The 22,350-nt window shown below is 38.5% G+C and overlaps 1 protein-coding gene across 1 annotated transcript in view; it reads left to right on the forward strand.

Moving 5' to 3' along the window:
• SLAIN2 (SLAIN motif family, member 2) overlaps positions 1–22,350 on the forward strand; it is a 39,908-nt gene that overhangs the window by 12,392 nt on the left and 5,166 nt on the right. The window contains exons 2-7 of the mRNA XM_009885018.1: positions 3,375–3,424; positions 3,787–3,935; positions 8,557–8,721; positions 10,160–10,321; positions 11,595–11,954; positions 14,206–14,343. Of these exons, the coding sequence (XP_009883320.1) occupies positions 3,375–3,424; positions 3,787–3,935; positions 8,557–8,721; positions 10,160–10,321; positions 11,595–11,954; positions 14,206–14,343 (1,024 nt within the window). The remainder of the gene's footprint in view (positions 1–3,374; positions 3,425–3,786; positions 3,936–8,556; positions 8,722–10,159; positions 10,322–11,594; positions 11,955–14,205; positions 14,344–22,350) is intronic.

A 22,350-nucleotide genomic window follows, 5' to 3' on the forward strand; every position in this document is an offset into this window, starting at 1 on the left:
CATCTTATTTTGACTTACTTAAATTGCTCCAAACAGGATCTCCTGAAAGTTTTAGATTGGCCTAAAAGGGTTTAGATTGACAGTGTGTTCTAAATTGTCTATTTCCAAGACTGTCCAGTATTACTGTCTTCTGATGTATTTATTTGTAGTTGCTTTTTCTGGTTGGATTCCCCCCCTGTATTTTAGGGGAATTTCTTAGTGATCTGACCTTACATTTCTTTTTCTTTCACATCTTCTCTTCAGATTGCTTTTATAATTCTGCTTTTGTCTGCAACCTTTTTTTCTGCTCTCCTGTTTCATTGCCTCTATTGTACCTGCCAGTTTTCCCTTAAAGCGAATGGGGCTAAAATAAACGAGCTTTAACTCAAGTTCCTTCCACTTGCTATCTTCTTTCTAATTCAGATCTGTGACTTCATGTTCATCTGCATGTTTTTCCTTCTACTTTTGTACTGGAGCAGTAGAAGGATTTTGCTACAAATAGACTCCTCCTTTCTTCCTGATTAGAATCTTGGCTTCTGATTTCATGCCTGTGGCAATTAGCCTCTCGTATTTTAATGCACTGGGAGGTGTTCCTCAGGTGAGGTAATCCCTATGCAGATATTCCATTCCTACCTCAATGTCGTGTCCTCTTTCTTCAAAGCCTTTTCTGACTCAGCTGTCTCCCAGTGCAACATGCTACAGCTTGCCCCATTCGTTTAACATTATCATATGAGCTTGTAGTGACAGTAGTCTTTCCACAAAAGCTCTGCCCTTTTTGTGCTGCGTCTTCCTGGAACTAATCGGTAGAGCCCCTGGCTGCTTTAAACTTCAGATTGGCACTGCTGTGGCATAGTTGACTAGTGACAGCTGAAGGAAGGGAGTGTTACTGTGTGCAGCAGAATCATAATGTCTGGGCTTCTTAATGCTGTTTGAAAATAGATCGAACCTTCTGGGTTTCTTTTTATATACTGTTTTCTTTTACTTGACCTTGTGACACTGAATTGTAGAGTCTTTCCTGGCTTGGGGAGAAATTGGTGTGTAGGTTTCTGGTACGTTAACATTTGTAGCAGGGGTGGTAACTGTAAGCTGTTGGCTTCCTCAGTCATTTTCAACTTCCTGTTTTGAGAAAGTGATTTAGTAGTGCTTGAAGTTGTATGAAGTCATACCGGTAATCTTCAATCTTGAAGTTGCTGTGCTGCCAGTCAGTGCTGTTGCATTGCTGTAGAATGCATTAACAGGTACAAATGGGAATGAGTCTCTTCTGGAAAGCTTTCCAGCTGAGGAGGACCTACATCTTTTGGGTCTAACAGTAGTTTGACAAAGAAGATTACTTAGCTGTATGAAGTTATTTGTAGGTGCTTCATGGTCTGCTTTCTGTTCTTTTTTGCTTCCTGCTGTTGCAAAGAGAGGAAGAAGTAGTAGAAATGTCACTCTGATTCTTAGCCTTACCCTTGTTTTGTTTTTTAATCCAAATTAGGCAAAGCAAATAGAATTAAGTCAGTTTCAAATCTTGAGGTTGGCTGTTCTTTGTCACATGGGAAATGAAAATCACTGCTTTATAATAAAGAGAGTTCATAATTGCATGATGTGCAAGAAACTCTCCTGAAAGAGCCATTGTATTGCTGCATCAATGCACATGTGTTTGTCATGAGGAAGTGGAGTTGCATGAAATACATATATTCTAAAGTTTTGTCTTTTCTTGAAATGCAGGGTGTGAAACAAAGGCTGTTTAAAGGAAAAACAGTGGACTAGAAAGAGGTGGGAGAATCTGTGATGTGTGTTTGGTTAGAAAGGGAGGTGGAAAAGTGGGAGCTGTATGAGCCTGGATTGCTTCAGTAAATAAATTACTAGTGAAACAAATGTAACAATTGGAAATTGCAGAAAAGAATGTGTTGGAGCTTAAAATACCAAGTGCCGTTTTGATTACAGTAGTCTTGTAGGTTTTTTGAAGATATCCCTTTTATATGTCTTTCAAAGAGGATACGCACTTTAATTTCTTGCCTGTTATACTGGGTATTATTGTAAACACTTCAAATGCGCGTGGATCTTCTCAAGCACAGCAAGGCATGCCAGCTATCCAGAGAGCTAGGAGTGAGTCTAGCTTGTACAGCACAGAAGTTGGCGTTGTTGCCTTTTACGCTTCTTTGTATTGTGAAAACATACGTTAGGACAGAAAAGAGTACAGGCAAATAAATGCTGAAAAGAGAGTAAATTCGAAATGGTAGAGAGCTAGTAGATGTTAAACATTACTCTTCATTGTATGCAGATAATCGCAGAAAGTACAGTTCTATGTAAACGGTTACACAAACTGCTGTAAAAACTGAACGATTCCTCAGCATTCCAAGGATCTTCAGGGCTATAAATATGTGTCTTAGCTTTTCTTGGGGGCAGAGTGCCTGTGAAGATTGTAAGGTTTTCTACAAAATCAGTTTTAATGACCAGTATGATACTGGCCAGAGCGTAAGCCACATGGGCTATAGTATGTGGCAGTGGCTATTTGCATTGTTACAAACAGCTTCATTTTTGTTTGAAAACCTGGCAGCTAATAAAAATCCTCTCTCCTGCATTCACAAACATAGCGTTCGAATCTCAGTGTTTATGAGGGAAGAGTGTTTCAGAGCATGCTTTATTTAAAGTGATCAGTGTTTTGGGTGAGAGATTCCTGGTGGTTTTATAAGCATGCTTCTTGGGAAGCTTTTTTAAGAAGTCACCATAAGGGTAGTAATTAAAAAAAAAAAATATATATCTTCTACAGCTGTTTATAAAACAAACTGAGTTCAAGTTCTAGAATTAGAGAGGAAGGATCAGCTAATAATCTCGTAATAGAGCTGTGGGAAATAACTTGTGTTGCTAATGTCATTCGCATAAAGGAAACAAGAAATTTTGCTGTCTGTTTTGCATGGAAGCATGGCTGATTAGGCTGTCAAATGTTTTTAAGTTACAGTGTGTGGCATACAACCATATTCACTTGGAGTATGAACTCTGTCATTACTTTCAGAAGAAACACTCATTTAACCATTTCTGCATATGCGTAAGCATTAGTTAGAGCTTGCAGTTCATTGTTGTCTTTTGCTGAAGCACACTTCCAAGTTTGGTTCTAGTCCAAAGATAAGGCTCAACCATCCCTATTTTGAGTGTGTGAATGGCTATGACTTTTCCTTTGATCTGTTTGTTGAGGGAGGAGAAATTTTCAGTGACGTTTCTAGGGCCTTTAAACTGGAATACTTCTTTCTTCAGTCATGGAATGCTGATGTCAAAATAAATGAATGGAGATGCTGACCAGCAAAGGCCTCAACATGTCCTGCAGAACAATATGACCTCATTGTTTCTTTCCAGTCTCCTATATGCATTCTGTCTTGTCCCTTGTTTTTAATGCTTGACTGTATACCCCTTAGGACAGAGATGGTCTCTTTGTTCAGTGTTCAAAGGAGAACGAAACGATCAGGTGCTAGGATACAAATTATAAGTAAAAGTAAAATGTTTATTGTTCAAGGCTACAGAAATAGTAGATGTGTCCCATGCATTTTAGCACTGTTCCTTGGTTATTAAGATGCTTATCGCTTGCTATATTTTTGTGTCTAGGAAAACAACAGTTGTATATCTCTTAGTGCTTTATTTCCTTCTTTCAGGTGAATGTTACTTAAATCTGAAAAGATAAATCCTGATTTGTATGTTTAGGTTACATAGTGGAATTGTCCATATATGCAACGTGTCTGAAAAGTGAAAATGTTTTTTCTTCTGTTACATGCCTGATCTTATGCTCATTTTGTCTGTTGTCTTAGACTTTTTTTTTTCTCTCCTTTTCAGGCTATATATGTCCCCAAAGAAGAAACTGACTCCAGTGCAAAAATGTGTCAGTCCATTAGTTTGGTGCAGGCAGGTATTGGATTACCCAAGTCCTGACATTGAATCTGCTAAAAAGTCGCTGATCCACAGGCTGGAACAGACAATGTTGGGTGAGTTACTGCATATTAACACCACTGGGTTGTATATAATTATTCTGAAACAGAGTCAGAATTAGCTGATAGATAGTTGTGAGAGAAGAGAGTGAGATCCAGCAGTTACTTCCTACTAAAGTTTTCATTATGATTTGTAAACAGTAATTCATTCTACTAATTTTCTGGACTGTATGAATAAAATAAAGGAAGGATGAGGCCATGAGTCATGATTGCATAGTTACAATTTGGTCAGAAGTTTTTGGGAACAAACAATGTCTTTAACTTTGAGGTTTTCTTGTCGTATTTTAAAATAAAGCCTGTGTTAAACTATCATAATTGTTAGGTGCTTGTCAGTCATGCTTGCAAGAACACTGCAATTCATCTGTAGTATTAATAGGGGAAAATACTAGTGGTAGAAGAGATGGGCACTGATACTGCTGGGTGGAGCATATTGCAAGGAAAAAATAATTTGTAACAAAAAAGAAAATTGTCCTTCAGAGCAACCAGCATACTTAGAGATCTAGAGTAGCAGGAAGCTCCACTGGAGAAGGCAAGTAGTGCTGCTTGGAACCTTGTGTCTGTTTCCTAGCCCACAACTTCTAGATTATCTTGTGACTTGTATTTTACATAGTACTTGTACCTCATGGACGCATCACTTAACCTATTACTAATTACGGGTTCAATTTATCAATTTCAGTTCCAGTCTCTGTAGATAAACCTTTTTACACTACTGTTACATCAAGAAGGATTCAGAAGAGAAACTTTCTTTTGCCTTGACTATTTTCTCTTTGTCAGTTCCTGTTATGTCTTTCTAATCTAATATCTTTTTGTGGTTTTTCAGTCTGAGATGCAGTCTTGTATTCCACATTTTCCTCTTCCTTCTTATAAAGTAATCTTTTCCATTGTGTGATAATAAGGGGGGAAGAGCAGCTTTCAGCTCCATGCTACTGTGGGCAGTTACTGAGAACGCAGGATGCACAGTGCCTTGTTGCTACTGAGTTCAGGTTTACAATTGCAGAGCAATGCAGTGTAATGAGTACAAAATATAGAACTGTTATGCAGACTTACATTTTGGGGTTTTCTTGCTGTCATTTTCGGCAAGAGGTGAAAAGGAAATTTTCTTGGCATGAGAAGTTGGAATAGATGCTTTGGGGTTCCTGTGTGAATGCCAGCAGAACTTGCTGTCAAAGGATTTGTCTCATCAGTGTCAATCAGAATACAACTGGCCTGTAATTACTGGGTTTGTTGACTGAACTTTGTAATAAAATGTCCCTTCTGACACTCTCAAAATGAACTGGGGGTACCTCAAGAATACTAGCTAGAATGTATTGAATTCATTAATTGCTGAAATTAGCGCATATCATTTAAGACTTGCAGTAAAAGTTGGAATATAAACTTTCCATCCTCTATCTATGACTGTATTTTCGCTCTAATTAAAACACTAGTAATATTAACTAGTTTAGAGTCCAGAAAGGATCTTTATATGACGTGCAATTTAAGGAATCTGCTACGAAGTCAACTTTAGTTTCTGCTGCTTCTGCCTCTGTGCTACATTCTGCCATCCATTTGGTTGGATGATACTTTTGGGGGGGGGACGCTACTAAAAACTCATTCACTGATCCTATCCGTTAAAATACTGGCAGAAGCTGGTGAGCTGGTGGAAGCGCTCACCAAGCCACTTCCCATCATTTATCAGCAGTCCTGGCTAACCGGAGAGGTCCCAGTGGATTGGAGGTTAGCAAATGTGATGCCCATCTACAAGAAGGGCCGGAAGGAGGATCTGGGGAACTACAGGCCTGGGAAGGCTATGGAATATAACATCCTGAGAGTGCCATTACGTGGCACATGCAAGATAACCAGGTGATCAGGCGCAGTCAGCATGAGTTCTGCTTGATAAACCTGATCTCCTTCTATGACAAGGTGACCCACTTAGTGCATGAGGGAAAGGCTGTGGATGTTGTTTACCTGGACTTTAGTAAAGCCTTTGACGCTGTTTCCCACAGCATTCTCCTGGAGAAACTGGCTGCTCGTGGCTTGGATGGGTTTACTCTTCACTGGATAAAAAACTGGCTGGGATGCCAGGCCCAGAGAGTGGTGGTGAATGGAGTTGAATCCAGTTGGTGGCCAGTCACAAGTGGTGTTCCCCAGGACTCAGTATTGGGGCCTGTTCAGTTTAATATCTTTATCAACGACTGGACAAGGGGATTGAGTGTACCCTCAGTAATTTTGCAGATGACACCAAGTTGTGTGGGAGTGTTGACCTGCTGGAGGGCAGGATGGCTCTACAGAGGGATCTGGACAGGCTGGACCGATGGGCTGAGGCCAATGGTATGAGGTTCAACACGGCCAAGTGCCGGGTCCTGCACTTGGGTCACAACAACCCCATGCAGCGCTACAGGCTTGGGGAAGAGTGGCTGGAAAGCTGCCCGGCAGAAAAGGACCTGGGGGTGTTGGTGGACAGCCAGCTGAATATGAGCCAGCGATATGCCAAGGTGGCCAACAGCATCCTGGCCTGCATCAGGAATAGTGTGGCCAGCAGGACTAGGGAAGTGATCGCTCCCCTGTACTTGGGCACTGGTGAGGCTCTACCTTGAGTACTGTGTCCAGTTTTGGGCCCCTCGCTACAAGAAAGACATTGAGGTGCTGGAGCATGTCCAGAGAAGGGCAACAAAGCTGGTGAGGGGTCTGGAGGACAAGTCTGATGAGGAGCGGCTGGGGGAACTGGGGCTGTTTTGCCTGGAGAAAAGGAAGCTGAGGGGAGACCTCATTGGTTTCTACAACTCCCTGAAAGGAGGGTGTAGTGAGGTGGGGGTTGGTCTCTTTTCCCAAGTAATAGGTGATAGAGGAAGAGGAAATGGCCTCAAGTTGCACGAGGGGAGGTTTAGATTGGATATTAGGAAAAATTTCTGCATTGAAAGGGTTATCAAGCATTGGAACTGGCTGCCCAGGGAAGTGGTTGAATCACCCAGGGAAGTACTGGAATTGCAATCCCCGGAGGTATTTAAAAGATGTGTAGATGTAGTGCTTAGGTACATGGTTTAGTGGTGGTTTTGGCAGTGTTAGGCTGATGGTCAGACTCGATCTTACAGGTCCCTTCCAACCTAGACAATTCTATGATTCTATACTCTAGATGTTGTTAGCCTAAATTGACTTTAGTAGGCTGGGTAATAGTGCAACCTCCACCATTGCTTGTACTGAACAACTAGTGACCAAGAACAAAGGCCGGTGGGAGGATGAGCTGAAGCAGGCTTTGCTGCTAAAAACAGCTTTTCATGCAACTGTGGTCTCTTTTGGCTTCTTGCAATGTCAAAACAAAAAAAAAAATCTTACATGGAAAAAAGGATTTTTAGTAAACAAATTAGAGTTCAATTACTTTTTTTTTTGTCTGCTACTATCAGTAACCTAGTTACTGCACTAATTGAAGTACTATTCTTTGAATAGCTTAATTTCTGCTTTTTTTTTTTTTAGAACCACTTGAGTGTATTGCCATGCGTTTGGCAGGCCTGTTCTTGTCAGTTGATAATATATATGCATACCTTAACGAGAGTATAGTTTCTAGCAGCTAGGTGAGCGGCAGCTTAATCTAATCTAGATTTACATATCATAAATTTTGGATCTCTAGCTTTCAGCTTAATGTTTTGCAATTTAATTTGTTCTTTGTTAAGATACAATTCTGTTTGGCATAAAATACTTTCAGCAACGAAGGAACTGACTTTACCTAAAGTGACTGAATTTCCTTTGGTTCCCACTTCCCTATTGAAGTTCCATTTTCTATTATATTAAAATAAAATGTAAATTTTTGAACAAAACAGTCATTTAAGTAACTACACAAATCATACACCTGGCAACTAGGGGAATTGCAGTATCATACTGAAATGTTTGCCAGTGGTTAAGATCAATCTGAAAATACTTTAGCATTGAAATATTTATAATAAATAGCAGAGGAAAGTGCCCAATTTTGGATCTTATATTGTACATGGAGTTGAAGCCCATGGACATAAAGATCACAAAGCATTAGAACTGGAGGTATACAGAAGGGAATAATCCTACAGTCAATTTGCTTTATTGTGCCCAGTAGGTTCATGGTACCCAGAAATATAAATGGAAGCATTTGCCGTATCTAATGGTTTTTCATTTTAGCATGTGCTTTGGGGGATTTTGTAGGTGGTATTGCTTACTTCTGTGGTACTGGTCTTGGGGTTACCGTTGAAATATTGTGTTATCTATACAGGCCTGTGAATTCTGGAGAGCTAGACTTCGTGATGTGCTCTGGTTTGTACATAATTGTGCATGGGATGTATGTTAGCGTAGCTTAGCTACTACTGTCTTTTGAGTTGCTTCCCTCCTCCTTCCCAATGCATACGTTGAGCATCTTGAAAAGATCAGTTGTAGTGATTTTAAATCTGATTTTTACAAGGAAAATATTTATAGCTATCTTGTCTTGCCCTCTTCTCCCACTCCTTCCATGGTATGGTTGTACCTAGGAGATGGAGCAATCAGTTGAAAAACATCCCGATGACTGAAATGTTCTACTTGAACTGTATAGTAATTAAATCACACTGAAGAGATCATATAGTATTGTATTAATTTTTCATTGGTTCCTTCAGTATAATTTGTCACTTTCCTCCTCTTCATGCAGCTCTCAAGAGACAGAGTTTGTACAGCAGCCCTTTCAGTGCGGTCAGTTATGCGAGCTCCTATAGTCCAAATACTAGTAGTCCCTACAGCAGTGGTTTCAACTCTCCCTCCTCAACACCAGTGAAATCTGCTTTAGTAAAACAGCTCATACCTCCTGGTACCTCAGGTAAGTGTGTGCGCGCATGTCTGGTCTCTCCCTTCTTCCTCCTCTTCCTTTCAAAAACATGTGCTCAAATAGATTACATTTGGATTGAACTAGAGTAAGAAAGACACCAAAAACTTGTTAGTCTTTTGTAGGATATTTGCATCGTGCAGTATTTAAGCTTTTTAGGAAAGGCTTTTTTACAGACTTTCTGGCATGAGATACATCTAAAATGTTTTCTCTGGATGTCCATGTCCCTAAAATCACTGATGCATATTAGCAGTTAGACTGAAACATGTAGCATTAGTTCTGTGGAGTCCCAACACACCTAAATGGCTTCTGGAATTGGTGCTGTAATTGAGGGGGATGTAAGTTGCATGGTAGGTGTTTAAATGTTAGGTGTAGGTAGTTGTAAAGTCTTTGGAACTACCCTGCTACTTATTAACTGAAACATTTGGCATGCAATGTATCCATCACTACTTCTGAGATGTGAACAATATAATCTACGGAAAAAGCATGTATTTTAATTAAAGGCATTCCATGAGGCTTTGCAGTCATCAGTGTAAACACTAACTTCTGGCAATGTTTTCTATTTTATTCTGCACCATAGGTGCTTTCTTTGCATCAGAAAAATTAATCCCTGGGATATATCTCTATTCTGAAATCAGAATGTTGGCTCATTATATATACTTTAACTCAAGTTAGCTTGCAGGGAAGATGAAAACCACTGCATTGACAATCCAACTGTCTGTAGTTCTCTGTGGACTTGTAAAGAGAATTCTGTGCTGCAGTATATTCACCAGAGCCATTACCCAGGTTTTGTTTTAATCTACGTAGTTCTGCATTGTGTGCTACAATGCTGTATCTGCCTGCAGGACAGAGAGATTAAATGTAAACTGGGAATGGGGTGTCAGCCAGAAGGCAGCAAATGGGAAGAGTTTTTCTGGTCTGTTACAGTTTAGCAAAGGTGTATACGTAGACCAGGTAGTATTTTCAGATAAAGTGTTCTAAGCATTCCAAGCTGAATCAATATTCATTGGATCAGCAAGTCCTTATTGTCGAGAAAGCTATAGTCAAACTTATGTCTTATAAGGTGAAAAGATGAGAATGAAAGCACAAATGGAACAGATAGGCAGTTGCTCTTTCTGTAAGAGCTGTGCAAACTTCATAGCAGTTGAAACTTGGTACAAGTAGACCAGATGATATGTCATTAATTTGTTTTGCCACCATTATAATAACTTATAAAGTTGCTCATTTTCAGAAGGTAATGGCTAAGCTCCGCTTGTGTAAATTATATTTTTAGCCTAGGTTTGCAACCAAATGTTTCAAATGGTCTGTCAGACTCAATGTCTGTCATAATCTGTTTTCAGATTGGTGGTCCTTTCACTAGGAAAGGAAATAGAGCTTGCCTTTTTTGCCTTTTCTTTTTAACATTTCTTATTACTTTATTTTCTTTCTGTAGGTCATCTTAAAAGTTCAGCAGATAGAAATCCTCCACTAAGTCCACAGTCCTCTCTGGACAGTGAATTAAGTGCATCAGAGATGGATGAAGACTCTATTGGGTCTAATTACAAGCTAAATGATGTTACCGATGTGCAGATTTTAGCGCGAATTCAGGAAGAAAGTAAGTATTTTCCATCCTTGAAATGAAGTGGAGCAGTTGATCTTTTTTTATTGAACAGCTGCAGTAGGACTTGCTTAGCAGTAATGGAAAACCAGTGTAAATTCTACTATGGATGTACAAATGTAGTTCTCCTGAGAAGGCTGACTAAGGACTTCTGCCTCCAGGATAAGGAAAGGAAGTTGCTGTGCAGAAGTGTTTTTTAGGAACAATGGACAAAAATGCTAAAGAGGGTATAAATTTGTAGCATGTAGCATATGCTAAACGGATGGTTGTTAGACTTGACTACAGCCTGCCACCAATCTTCTCAGGAGATGCGTGCCTTCCCAATGTAATCCCGTCTTGTTGACATCGGTGCTTAAACCATGATTTAAATCACCAAAAATGTAAAGTTAATATGGCAAAGAATAATTAAGAAAAGCACCTATGTAGATGTCTCCCTTAGATTATAGGTTTATTTGAGACTTTGTCTTTTTGTCCCTCTGAGAGTGCAGAAAGTGGTAGTAATTTCAGTTGTCTAAGTAGGTGGTCTCCAGACTTTTTTGTTGTGTACCCCTATCAGCGGAAAAAAAACCCAAATCCCCAATATGTGTTTTTTTATAAATTATATGCATGTAGTAGTCTACTAATATATTACGTACACAAAAATACACAAATGTACGTAAAAAAAAATTTAAAGGATAAGATAAAGATGAAATAAATGCTATTTTTTAAATATTATTTCATTAGTAGTACAAAATTCTCTTCCTGCACCTCAGTGGATTTTTCTGTGTACCCCCTGGGGTGCGCGCAGGCTGCTTTTGAGACCACTGGTCTAACAACTCCAGTTAAGGAGTATCTTAGGGTTAAGTTAAGGAGTTAGTTAAGGAGTATCTAAGGGTATCTTATAATCTAGCTTTTTTGTTACATTTACTAATACATTGCAAGAGACGCTTCATTGTGGCTGCTATAATTGTTACGTTATATCAAAATTAAGGTGTAGCCTGTGTTGCTAGTATCCAGCCTGGGAGAGGAGGTGAACAAGTACACAACACACCTATACTGATGGTTGCTGTAGTTGGAAAAGAGATGAGCTCACCTACTTACGTCAAGACATTGTCAGCTGGTAGATAACTTTTTTTGGTACTAATCTGGAATTAATTTAATGCCTCAAAGAAAAGGAGTTAAGGTGAGCCAAATTTGAGTTTGAGCACTGGACAGATATTTGTATGCACTGTCTCCAGTTTGAACCGTTTGTGGGCTGGAAGCAAGTAAACAATGTTTGCACTGTTGCCAGGCCTCCGGCAAGAGTACGCAGCAACTGCTTCTCGGCGTAGTTCTGGTTCTTCTTGCAATTCTACAAGGCGAGGCACGTTCAGCGATCAGGAGCTCGATGCACAGAGTTTAGAAGATGAAGAAGATGGCACACATCACACAGTGCACCCTGCTGTTAACAGGTTTTCGCCATCACCTCGCAGTTCTCCCTGGCCTTCACCAAAACAATCTCCAAGGAATTCACCTCGCTCACGATCACCTGCTCGAAGCATAGAATACAGTAGAGTGTCACCCCAGCCTATGATTAGCCGTTTACAGCAACCTCGTCTTTCGCTTCAAGGCCATCCTACAGATTTGCAGACTAGTAATGTCAAAAGTGAAGGTAAAAAGCTCTGTCTCAAATTCATTATACAAGTACTGGTGTAGTTCCTGTAAAGGATTTTGGTCAGTGTGCAGTGCTAAAACTATATGCCTGTGTAACATCGTACTTTAATCTCAGAGCTGCTGAAGAAAAAGCAGAGCAAGCAAAGCTTGAGTTCTGCTGGGGAACTCTTATAGTCAGATAGATGAGTTGATAGGCTTATATTTATTTTAGATGTTATCCAGTCACTCGGGGTGTAATTGAGTTTCGTGGTGACCGAGTTCTCTCTTTGGCAGGCGAATGCACTAAAATAAAGCAGAGCCCAAGGGAAACTATCATTCACCAGTCGGGTTAGGCCTTGCAGATGACAAAATAAAACACAGGGAAAGTAACTGTGGTCAGATAAGAGTAACATGGCAATTTATGCATGCTTGTAGCCTGTGAGATAGCTGAATGCTTGCTTCTGGCAGTGCAGGACTCTGAAATCTTTGAGCATCTGGAATAAACTCCTTTAATCAGGCTGAAATTTCACAAGCAAGTTCCCATTTTAACAAATGTTGTTATCTGGCAAATAAGATCTTAAGTTCACAAAGAAAATACATTTAGATATTAAGAATTATACATTTAGATATTAAGAATTCACCATATTTTTTCATCTTTCAGGTAAGCTGGATGCAAAATCTACACAGTAGAGATGATGTAGAAATGCTTTTTTAAACAGTTTATTTTCTGGAGTGGTTTTGTTGGTTTGTTCCACCTTCCCCCCTCCCCCCCCCAATATGGCAAAGTGGTCTGTGCCACTTACAGAATTTCATTGACTAAGAAATTTTTGAATTTTAATCAGGAAAAACAGTGCTAGACTAGAGCTTTTTGGGAAGATGATCCTGCAAATTTAATTAGCTATTCAAGAATACCTTCAGAAGAGTTAGCTTAAGTCTTATCTAGTAATAGTGGTTTGGGGAAATTTTAGGTATATAGGAAAATGTACAACGCAAAAGCTGATCAGCTGTGACTTAGTTGAGAATTCCTTTGCCGTTCTTTTCTGGGGTTTTATGAAAGTCTTAATGCATGCTAGATGAGCTACAACAAAAATATCCCATGAGAGGCAAGGTGGCAAAAGCTGGTATCCCACATACCAGAGGGATCAAAATAGAGCGTGCGATCATGTGTTTCTGAAACACTTCCAAGGAATTCTCTTGCAGTGGTTTTTGTGCAGTTGAAGGTTGCTTGGATATTCAGAGTTGATACAGCAGCAGCCAAAAAAACTTGTTTGAGATTTTTTTTTTTTTCTCTATAATGGTTAGAGAGAAATTTGGTTGACAGAGTTCCACAATGTACCAACTGCAGTGCAAAGCAGTGCAAACTACTAAGTGCAGGAAGTACACTTGTAGGAATATTCAGCCTATAAAGACTCTTACTTTTGTTTTCATCTTTAGTGCTTGTGCATGGTTAGCATACTTCTTTCCTGCATCCCTCTACAGAATCAGGTTGGGCACTCATCCTGACGAGGCATCTGCAGTCTTCTATCCAAAGTATGTCATCAACCCAGCTCTGCGTGGGTTGGAGATACACAGAATGTCATTAGACTTGAGAAGTATTTAATGGCATCTTTTTGTGTTCTGTGAGTAATGGTACAAATTTTAGAGGACCGTTGAAGAACCAGTATTAGCTGAATAGATTGTCAAGTTGCATGTGAAAGGTGAAGCATAACTGGACACAATAATTTTGAATGTTGTGTATCAAGAGTTTCTTTCCAAGTGGGTGGCTGTTACTTGTTGTATAATGTGCTGATATGGGACTAGGTAGTCCCAAAAACTAACTCAAATAATTACTATGTGGTTTTAATCTTCACGCAAGCATTGTATTGTAAACAACTTTCTAGGTAAAGATTCCAAAAACTGTACAAAACTGGAAATTAGGTTTGCCTATTCAATTTCCGTAACAGTAGAACAAAACCTAGAGAATCATAATCCAGGTATGTTTCAATTTCAAAACACACTATGCTTGACATTTTTCACCACAGGTGAAAAATGTACATTCATGCGTTTTTATATAAATACTTCGTATGTGATAGATCTGCAAATAATGTAGAGCTTTAATTCAAGAAAATGGAAGAACTGTAATGTAACAAAATATGCTTTTAAATTGCAATATAGTTTTATATGGCTAACGTTTTGTGTCCCTTAGATTTGAGGTTCAACTATGGGTTCATAACCTGAACTTTGTCCAGCATCTTCCTACATGTTTTGGTATCTTTGTGTTATTTGTACAGAAAAACTAAGGCGTAGTCTTCCAAACCTGTCCAGGACATCTAACATCCAAGCTGAGTCTGTGAAAAACAGCAGAAGTGACTCAAACTTCCAAGTGCCAAATGGAGGAATACCTCGCATTCAACCTCAAGCCTCAGCCAGTAAGTACCTTAAGTGACACTTCATTGTATATTTTGAAATTAAGTGATAGTACTCAGCTCTCTTCCAGTTTCATGGCAAAGAGAAACATTCCATGCCACACTAGAGATGCTAATCTTGATTTTTTTAATCATACCTGTGCGAGTCTGCTTTTTGGTACACAAAATCTGGTACTGATTATATTCAAAGAATGTCTGATCTCTTACTAAGGTCTCATTCATAGTTTCCTGAAAGTATATGTAGAAGTACTGTAAAGACTATAAATACAGTGGTTAGACATTTCAGAAACCATTTATTTTGTGTGATTTACAGAAGGTATAATGCTCTGTACAGTTGAATCTTTATTTTTAGACTACAACAACTTACTGGGCTATGAGAAATAGGCGATGTTTATTGTTTGGTTTTTTTTTTTTTAAACTAGTGAAACCTGATCTGAAAACATTCATGCAAGCTTTACCCTTTTTTGCAGTTTATTTTCTTCTTTTGTTATGTCACCTGGAAATCAGATATTCAGTGGTGGGTTTTATTTAAGTGTCATTTACTTTTTAAAAAAGGTTTGGATAAACCTGTGTCCGCTGAAACAAAAAGAGCCCGTTGCTGGGCTGGTGGCTGCTAGTTTGTCCGAAAGTGAACTGCTGATATGAGAATGCTGCTAATTTCACAAGTCTCTTGAAAATAGTGACCTTAAAGAAACCAAAGCAAATGAAACTTAAATATTCAGTGCTTCTTTATGTGTCAATATTGACAGTTCCTGTCATTTAAATGTTTCCTGACCCTTTTATTTTAAAACAAGTTTCAAAATTTAATAACCTTCTGTGACATTTTCAAGGGAAGAGCACATTATGAATATTATGTGTAGAGCTTTGAACTATAAAAGTTCTCTGATAAAAGTTCATCAGTAATCTAAATATTTGGTGGGAAGTACAAGATAAAATTTGTGAATGAAACTAATTTATTTTTTTTTTTACCCATTGAACAGTAAAGGCATACTGGCATACCTAGTTGGCCTTGTTAACTGGTCCTTTCAAAACAATGTGTTAATGCACTCTAATACAGTTAAATACAGAATAAGGAATTCAGATCATGCCAATGACTACAAGATTTCTATCTTCGTAGCGACTCAGACCAGATGGTAAGGGTTGTGTACAGACAGTCCCAGATGTGTGATAGTGTAGCCAGAGAAGTTAATGTGACCTTGTGATTGTTCGTATAAGTTACCCTTCATCTTGCCTCCTTCTTCCACTGTTCACAAACACTCAGAAGGTGGGATTTACAACTGAAAGGGCATGTGTGTAGTTCAAATGCAGGACTGTTATCTGTTAGGCAGGCTTATCAGATTGTAAAGCACTCGGAGCAGTTGTACAGCAGCTCTCCAACTGCATTATTTTTGTGTTAGGAAGAATAATCAAAATGACCTGAAAGAAAATGAAGGAAAAAAATATTTTTAGTAAAAATATGTACAGATTTTATTTGGTGTTTTTAAAATTGAGTGAACTGGGAAGGGAAGAGCACAGAGGTCAGCTTAGTTGATTAGAAAGCTATTTCCAGTATTAAAAGTATATTCAGAGTGAAGCTTCATGGAAAGATCAGACAGTAGAAGTCTCAATATTCAGTATTTAGTGGGTTATTTCATTGCAGGAGCCAAAGTAGTGTGACGTGTGTTTATTAATTTTTTTCAACTTGTGGATGCATTGAGAATCACAGAAATTATTAGGTAAATTTGCTTGCCTTTCGTGGGAATCTTTCCCCAAATGTGAACCACTCTAGACCAACTTACATTTAAATGTAAGTTAAGTATCATTGATAAAGCCCAGATTTCTAGCTTTTACAGTTTCCCTGCTCTTACAGATGTTTGTCAGAGTCTTGCTATTGACAATCGTAAAACGGTTTGTGTATGAAGTCAATGAGTAAGTATCTTCGCTTAGTCTGAATTAAAAAATTTTCTGCAAAACTGTACATTGTATAAAAATTTCCAGAATTGTGTCCTTTTTATTGTATAGTTTTTGTTTTATCGGTTTTATATTTTGTCGCCTTGCACAAAGCGCTGTTAAATTGCAGCAAATTTTTATTTTCCCTTGGCAATGACTTCTGGGTCTTGGGATTCAAAGCTTCCTCATATACCTGCTAGTTTTGCATGAGCTTACCTTTGCAAGGATGCTGGCTTGCCACCCGAGGTCACTACTTTTCTCCTTGTCAAAGAGCTGCTGTTCATGATTTACTTGCATATTTGCTGTGGCTGCAATACTGAACTTGCTATGGTTGCTGGCATTCAAAAATGAGTTAGGAATCCAGTAAGTTTCTGAAAAGACAAATAGGCAAATTGTACATGCTTGCTTAAAGAGTAGAGGAAAGACACCTATAATACGTTTAGAGGTACAATTATAAAACATGGAAACATTTGGCATTTTAAGTTTTAGCTGTAATGTGGTGAAAAATCTGAATTCTTTTTGAAAAGAGATTGAGTGAATCAGATAGTTGTAACTATTGGAATCTTCATTTACATCTGATTCTCCATGCTGTTATGCAGAAAGTACTTTTTTTTTATATGAAAGCTATTAAATATTTCACCTTAAATCACTGGAACATACCTATTCCTTGGAGAACACAAGTATTACTGTATCTTTTAAAAGGCTTCAAGTGTTAGAGTGACAGGAATATTCTGTATTTGGGTCATACACCACATAGATTGTACAAAGCTGTAGAACTTCTAGGGTGGTTTCCACGTAGGAGCTATGTGCTTTCTCGTGGATTGTGTGTGATACTTTTGTACTTACCTGGCACTATTAGCACATGGATGTTAAATCTTTAAGCAGAATTAAATATAATACTTTTTCAAAGAGCTAAGCTGTAGGTTGTTCAAACTATCAGTAAAGTAACTAGTCTGCTTGCCAAGATCCAGCTCCTTGGCATGTTCAGAGTAAAAGAAGGTGTGTTTTGAGGAAACTGAGTATTCCAGTTCAGTTGATCAGAAGTAAACATAACTGTGTATTCAGCTTGCACCATTTGTGACAGGTAATGGAATAGCATACGGAGCACTTCAAGAGCAGCAAATAGTGTGGATAAGCATGCACCCCACGCTTATCTCAAACTGCGTGTTTCCTCAGCGTTGCTCAAATTGCACTGCCTGAAGTTCTTTTCAGTGATTCAGTGCACAGAATTGTTTAGCTATTGAGTCCCTGTTTCCTGGAGTCTTCATTGAGAAGGAAGGAATTTGAGATATATATATTTTAAATCCTTTCCATATCATCCCATATCTCTGACTTGGTGGGGGAAGAAACTTAGTGCTATGTGCAGTAGCATATTTAAATCTAACTGAATTAATTAGGGCAAACTAAATTCAAGATCATACATATGACAGAAGAAGCTGTTCTTCATTTTGTGCGGTATAACAAAAACACTGATTCAGTAAAAAAATGGTATAATGGAATACTTGCGGACAGAAACACTCTGGGCAGTGGTCTGCCTCACTAAATTCCTAGGAATTGTACTCATTTTTAAACATCTTACTGTGCTTAATTGACTGTTTTGAATATGCTTTTAAAAAAGTTTATAGCAAGACCATGTGCCAGAAGTTGAGTAAGAGTTGTATACTGCCACATGCTTTTTTGCATTAGTTTCTAGTTGGTAGAAGGAATATTTTATTTTTTTTATTCTTAATAGCCAAAGGCAGCATTTTATCCTTTTTAATTCCTTTTTGCTGTTTGAAGATAACAGGTTTTAGTTAGTTAAGACTAAAATGAAGAGACCAACTGGTCATATTTTCAGAATGAAGGTAAAACACATGATGAACTTCTTTTGTAGTTCACAAAATGCTGTGAATTTTGCACTGACTGAAGGATAGGAAAGATGATGGCAATTACTATATGCCGTCAAGTTTAGAAAAGGATTACCTAATATTACTAGGATTCTAATTGTTCTTGGCCTACCTTCTTTATAGCGATATTCACCAATTCGTGATAGGATTACTGAGCTTCCTTACTCGGGGTCAGGATCTTTAATGCACAGCTGTTCCCCTGTCTTTCTTCCTTCTCACTATGGAAATAAGCTTTGCTAGTGCAATCAGTTTTACGCTGGTTCATACACTGAGGTGAGCAGAGATGTTTATTCATACACTATCATTTTAAGAAGCCTTTGTCTAGGCAAATCTTTATTTCATTGACTACATTTCTCCTTCCCCCCCTTAAATATCCTGCGGTGAAAATACGCTGAGTTGATGCGTTCCTTCTGGCAATAGGCAATTCTCTCCTTGCCAAGATTCTGAAGCTCTTGGAACATTGGCTTCTCTCTTGGTAACTGGTAGGTAGTGAGGTCATTTCAAGGCAGTATCAGCCCTTGAATATTACTAGAAAAAAGGCAAGATGTAGGAGCAAAGGCACAGTAAAAAACAATTTCTGTCATGCTGTCTACATGCTGGCAGCTGATAATTCTTAGTGTGTTATGTCTTCATTTTAAGTTTGAGTCCTCTCGCATACCCTTTTGAAGAGAAAAAACAGACATCTCTCAAAATCGCTTATGTTTGCGTTAGTGAAAAATACAATTTATGTGATGATCACAGACAAAGATTTGCGCTGTTGTATAGTGTTGAATATTTTTTGAAAACCTTAAAATGAAAAGTTTAGTCTTGCTATGTCAAATATGACAGTTTAATTTTCATCTTTATATCTAATCTTGCACTCATGTTGCTGTAGCATGTTTGCTAGGTGGCTTGTTCTCCCTTTGGTGTATTCATTTTATTTTTTTTGCCCTTCTAGGCTTTTTGCCCTGCAAGAAGCTTTACTCTTACAGAATCTGCGCATTTTGCACTGCAAAATTTCTGACACGCTCCTCTGTAACTCTTTGCCATTAAGAGCAAGCACCATTTTAAAAAAACCCACCACTTCCAGAGTCATAACAGCTTTTTGAGTGTTTTACTCACTCTGTTCCTTGATGCTTCACAAGTGGATGCAATTCTGAAAATCCCAATAAATTTAGTTTTCTTACCTTCTTAGACAAATATAACACTTCTTGTCTTTCAACAGCTCTGCAAAGGCAGAAAAATTTGCCTCGTGCTGCCTTCAAAACCAAACAGTTTCTTCAATCTCCATCTACAAAAGGAGGTAATTAACTTACAACCTCTTACCAAGCTCCAGCCAATCTCAGATAATTGTTCACCTGCATTAAATCTCACATATTCTAGATTAATAAAATTTCTGTTGCATGTTGAGATTAACCAAGTGGTCCTTGCTGTGTGAAAGTTAACTTTTTGGTCCAAATGTTAAAAATGCAACCTTGCATTATTTAGGAGAAAAAGTATTATAATGAATTTTGAGGTAAAATCCAAGGATTGGTGACTTCTAGCATTAATCAGGAAATCTGGATTATAAGAGTAGACTCTTGAATCCATATTCTTTAGGGCTACGTTGGATAGGAAATTTTTAAATTGTAAATACAAGTTTTAAAACAAAGGTTATATAACTTGTTCTCTTTTTTTGACTGTGCAAAAATATATGCAGGCAAGTGAAAATATCATCCTTTGTGCTGGAAATAAAAGGTAACAAGTTTATCCTTGAAAAGATAAGCGTAGAGTGTCAGCTTGTTTTTTGCATACATGCACACATGCTTGTGCTTTCTTTTTGCCTCTCAAAACTGGAAGATTAACCCCAACATACAGTAATTTAGATCTGTTTTTTTTTTTTTTCCTCGAGGAACTAGAGACTATTGTATATAACATTCCAGTTTGCTAACGGCTGAAATTGCCTTCTTTTCGAGAAGAAAATGAAATACATTGAGTCTCTAATCCAATTAGACAAGTTGTAACTGATTTTTTAATTCTGCCAGCCTCGTATGTGACACTGCCTCAATTTCACTACTAAGATTGAAAAAGTTCATCATTTTGGTTTTAAACATAGTTGCTCCTGTTGCCTATCACAATCTAGACGATCTTACTTCAAAGATCATATTTCACTTGAGACCAATTAATAAGCTCTATATATGCTAGAATCCTTTAAGGATTATAGGAGTCCTTCATGCAGATTCTGAGGGTGGCTGACAGAAGGCATGTGTTTCTCTCAGTGGTTCAACAATACGAACTTCTTTGAGTCAACTTCATTCCATGCAGAAAGTTTTAGCAAAATATCATGACTTTGAAACAGATTCACATGGCTTAATAGGAGGTTTCTAACATTCCTCATAGTATTTCATACCAAATAGAGAAAAGTTCTCTCAATGTCCTGCTTTGGCATAAGACCACCTTCTCGATTCCTCTGCAAAGCTTTCCACGCTGTCTTTCCAGTTGGCCATGCCTTTGCCTTCGTCTGGATGTCTGGAACGCTTATTAGGTCAATGGCCTAGTGTGGAGCTGTATAAATGTACAGAAAATAAACTTTTCTTTGAGTTTATATTGTTTCTGAAATGTTACTAAACCTTAGAGAATGAGGAACCAAGCATATTGCACTGCCAGTTATGTATTCCAGTTTATAGGTGCTGTCATTCCTCACTGCAAATCAGGAACCAACATGTTCTTTTCAGTTACTTGCTATTTGATAGTCTTTGATGTGTTGATTTTTCTTGCTTCTGATCTGAGATTCTCAAGAGTACAGAAGCATTATGCAGTAATGAAACAAGACTTGTTTCAAAAGAGTAAACAACTATGAGCAACAATTTGTTTTAGTTTCTTAAAATACTGTTCATTGCATAGCTTGACACCTTTCACATGCAGACATTGGCTTTTTTTTTTTACCGTTTTGTGTAAAACCGTTCAAAATACATTCAAATAACAAACTCTTTACTGCACTGTAACAGGTTTGTTAAGCCTTATACAGCAATCCAGTATCAGTCAGATCATAAAATCGTAGGATGGTTTGGGTCATCTAGTCCACCCCCTACCCCCCCGCAATGAGCAGGGACATATTCAACTAGATCAGGTTGCTCAGAGCCCCAGCATGACCTTGAATGTCTCCAGGGATGATGCATCTACCACCTCTCTGGGCAACCTGTGCCAGTGTTTCACCACTCTCATCATAAATGTCTTCCTTATATCTAGTCTGAATCTCCCCTTGTTCAGTTTAAAACAGTTACCCGTTGTCCCATCACTACACTCCCTGATAAAGAGTCCCTCCCATCTTTCCTGTAGCCCCTTTAGGTATGGGAGGGCTGCTATAAGGTCTTCCCAGAGCCTTCTCTTCTCCAGAAGAGAACAACCCCAACTCTCAGCCTGTCCTCATAGGAGAGGTGCTCCAGCCCTCTGATCACCTGCCTGCCCTCCTCTGGACCTGCTCCAACAGGTCCATGTCTTTCCTGTACTGAGATGACAGAACAGTTTATCAATTCCCATCATTTTACCTCTTCTGTTCTTTCATATCGTTCTGAATCATCTCATCGTGACAGTTATGATTTAGTAACTGCATTAGAATTGATTCTGGTTTCAGGTCGACATGCAGCAGCTGCCCTTGGGGTGCGAGACAGATAAGGGTGTAGCTTCACAGCATCCTAGTTTGCCAGGTGGGGGATCTCTTGCTCCCTGCCCGCAATCCAGGACAGAATCCAGGGAGGGTGGGAATCTAAATGTCATCACTGCATAGTGCCATTTATTTTAACTGTAGTTGGTTCTAGTTGTTTAGTTTCTAAGGAGATGGAGTTGCATTAAGTTGTGAAGTACTAATCTTACACGTTTACATGTTTTTCTTAAACATGGATCAGCTCGATACTAACATGGGTATACAATTATTCAAGAGTCTTTGACTCAGGCAGTACCTACCTCACTTTGTGAGCCTGTCTTATAAATAGGACAAACTGAGTTTTACTAAATATCCAAAACTGCTCTAAGACAAAATTCTTTATATGTAGAGCATTATTAGGCAGTTTGCCAGAGATTGCATCATGTGGACTGCTTTGGAGATCACAGCACATTGGAAGACAATTCATTCCTTTATGTACAAGAATGAATACAGCTCTCAGCAATGTCTGCAATGCTGTGCTGACAGGAAACGTTTCATGAATTGACGGCTTAAGTTGGAAGCATGGTAAAATAT

The sequence above is a fragment of the Charadrius vociferus genome, unplaced genomic scaffold (genome assembly GCF_000708025.1).
Source record: "Charadrius vociferus isolate BGI_N301 unplaced genomic scaffold, ASM70802v2 scaffold134, whole genome shotgun sequence".
NCBI classification, from domain to species: Eukaryota; Metazoa; Chordata; class Aves; order Charadriiformes; family Charadriidae; genus Charadrius; species Charadrius vociferus.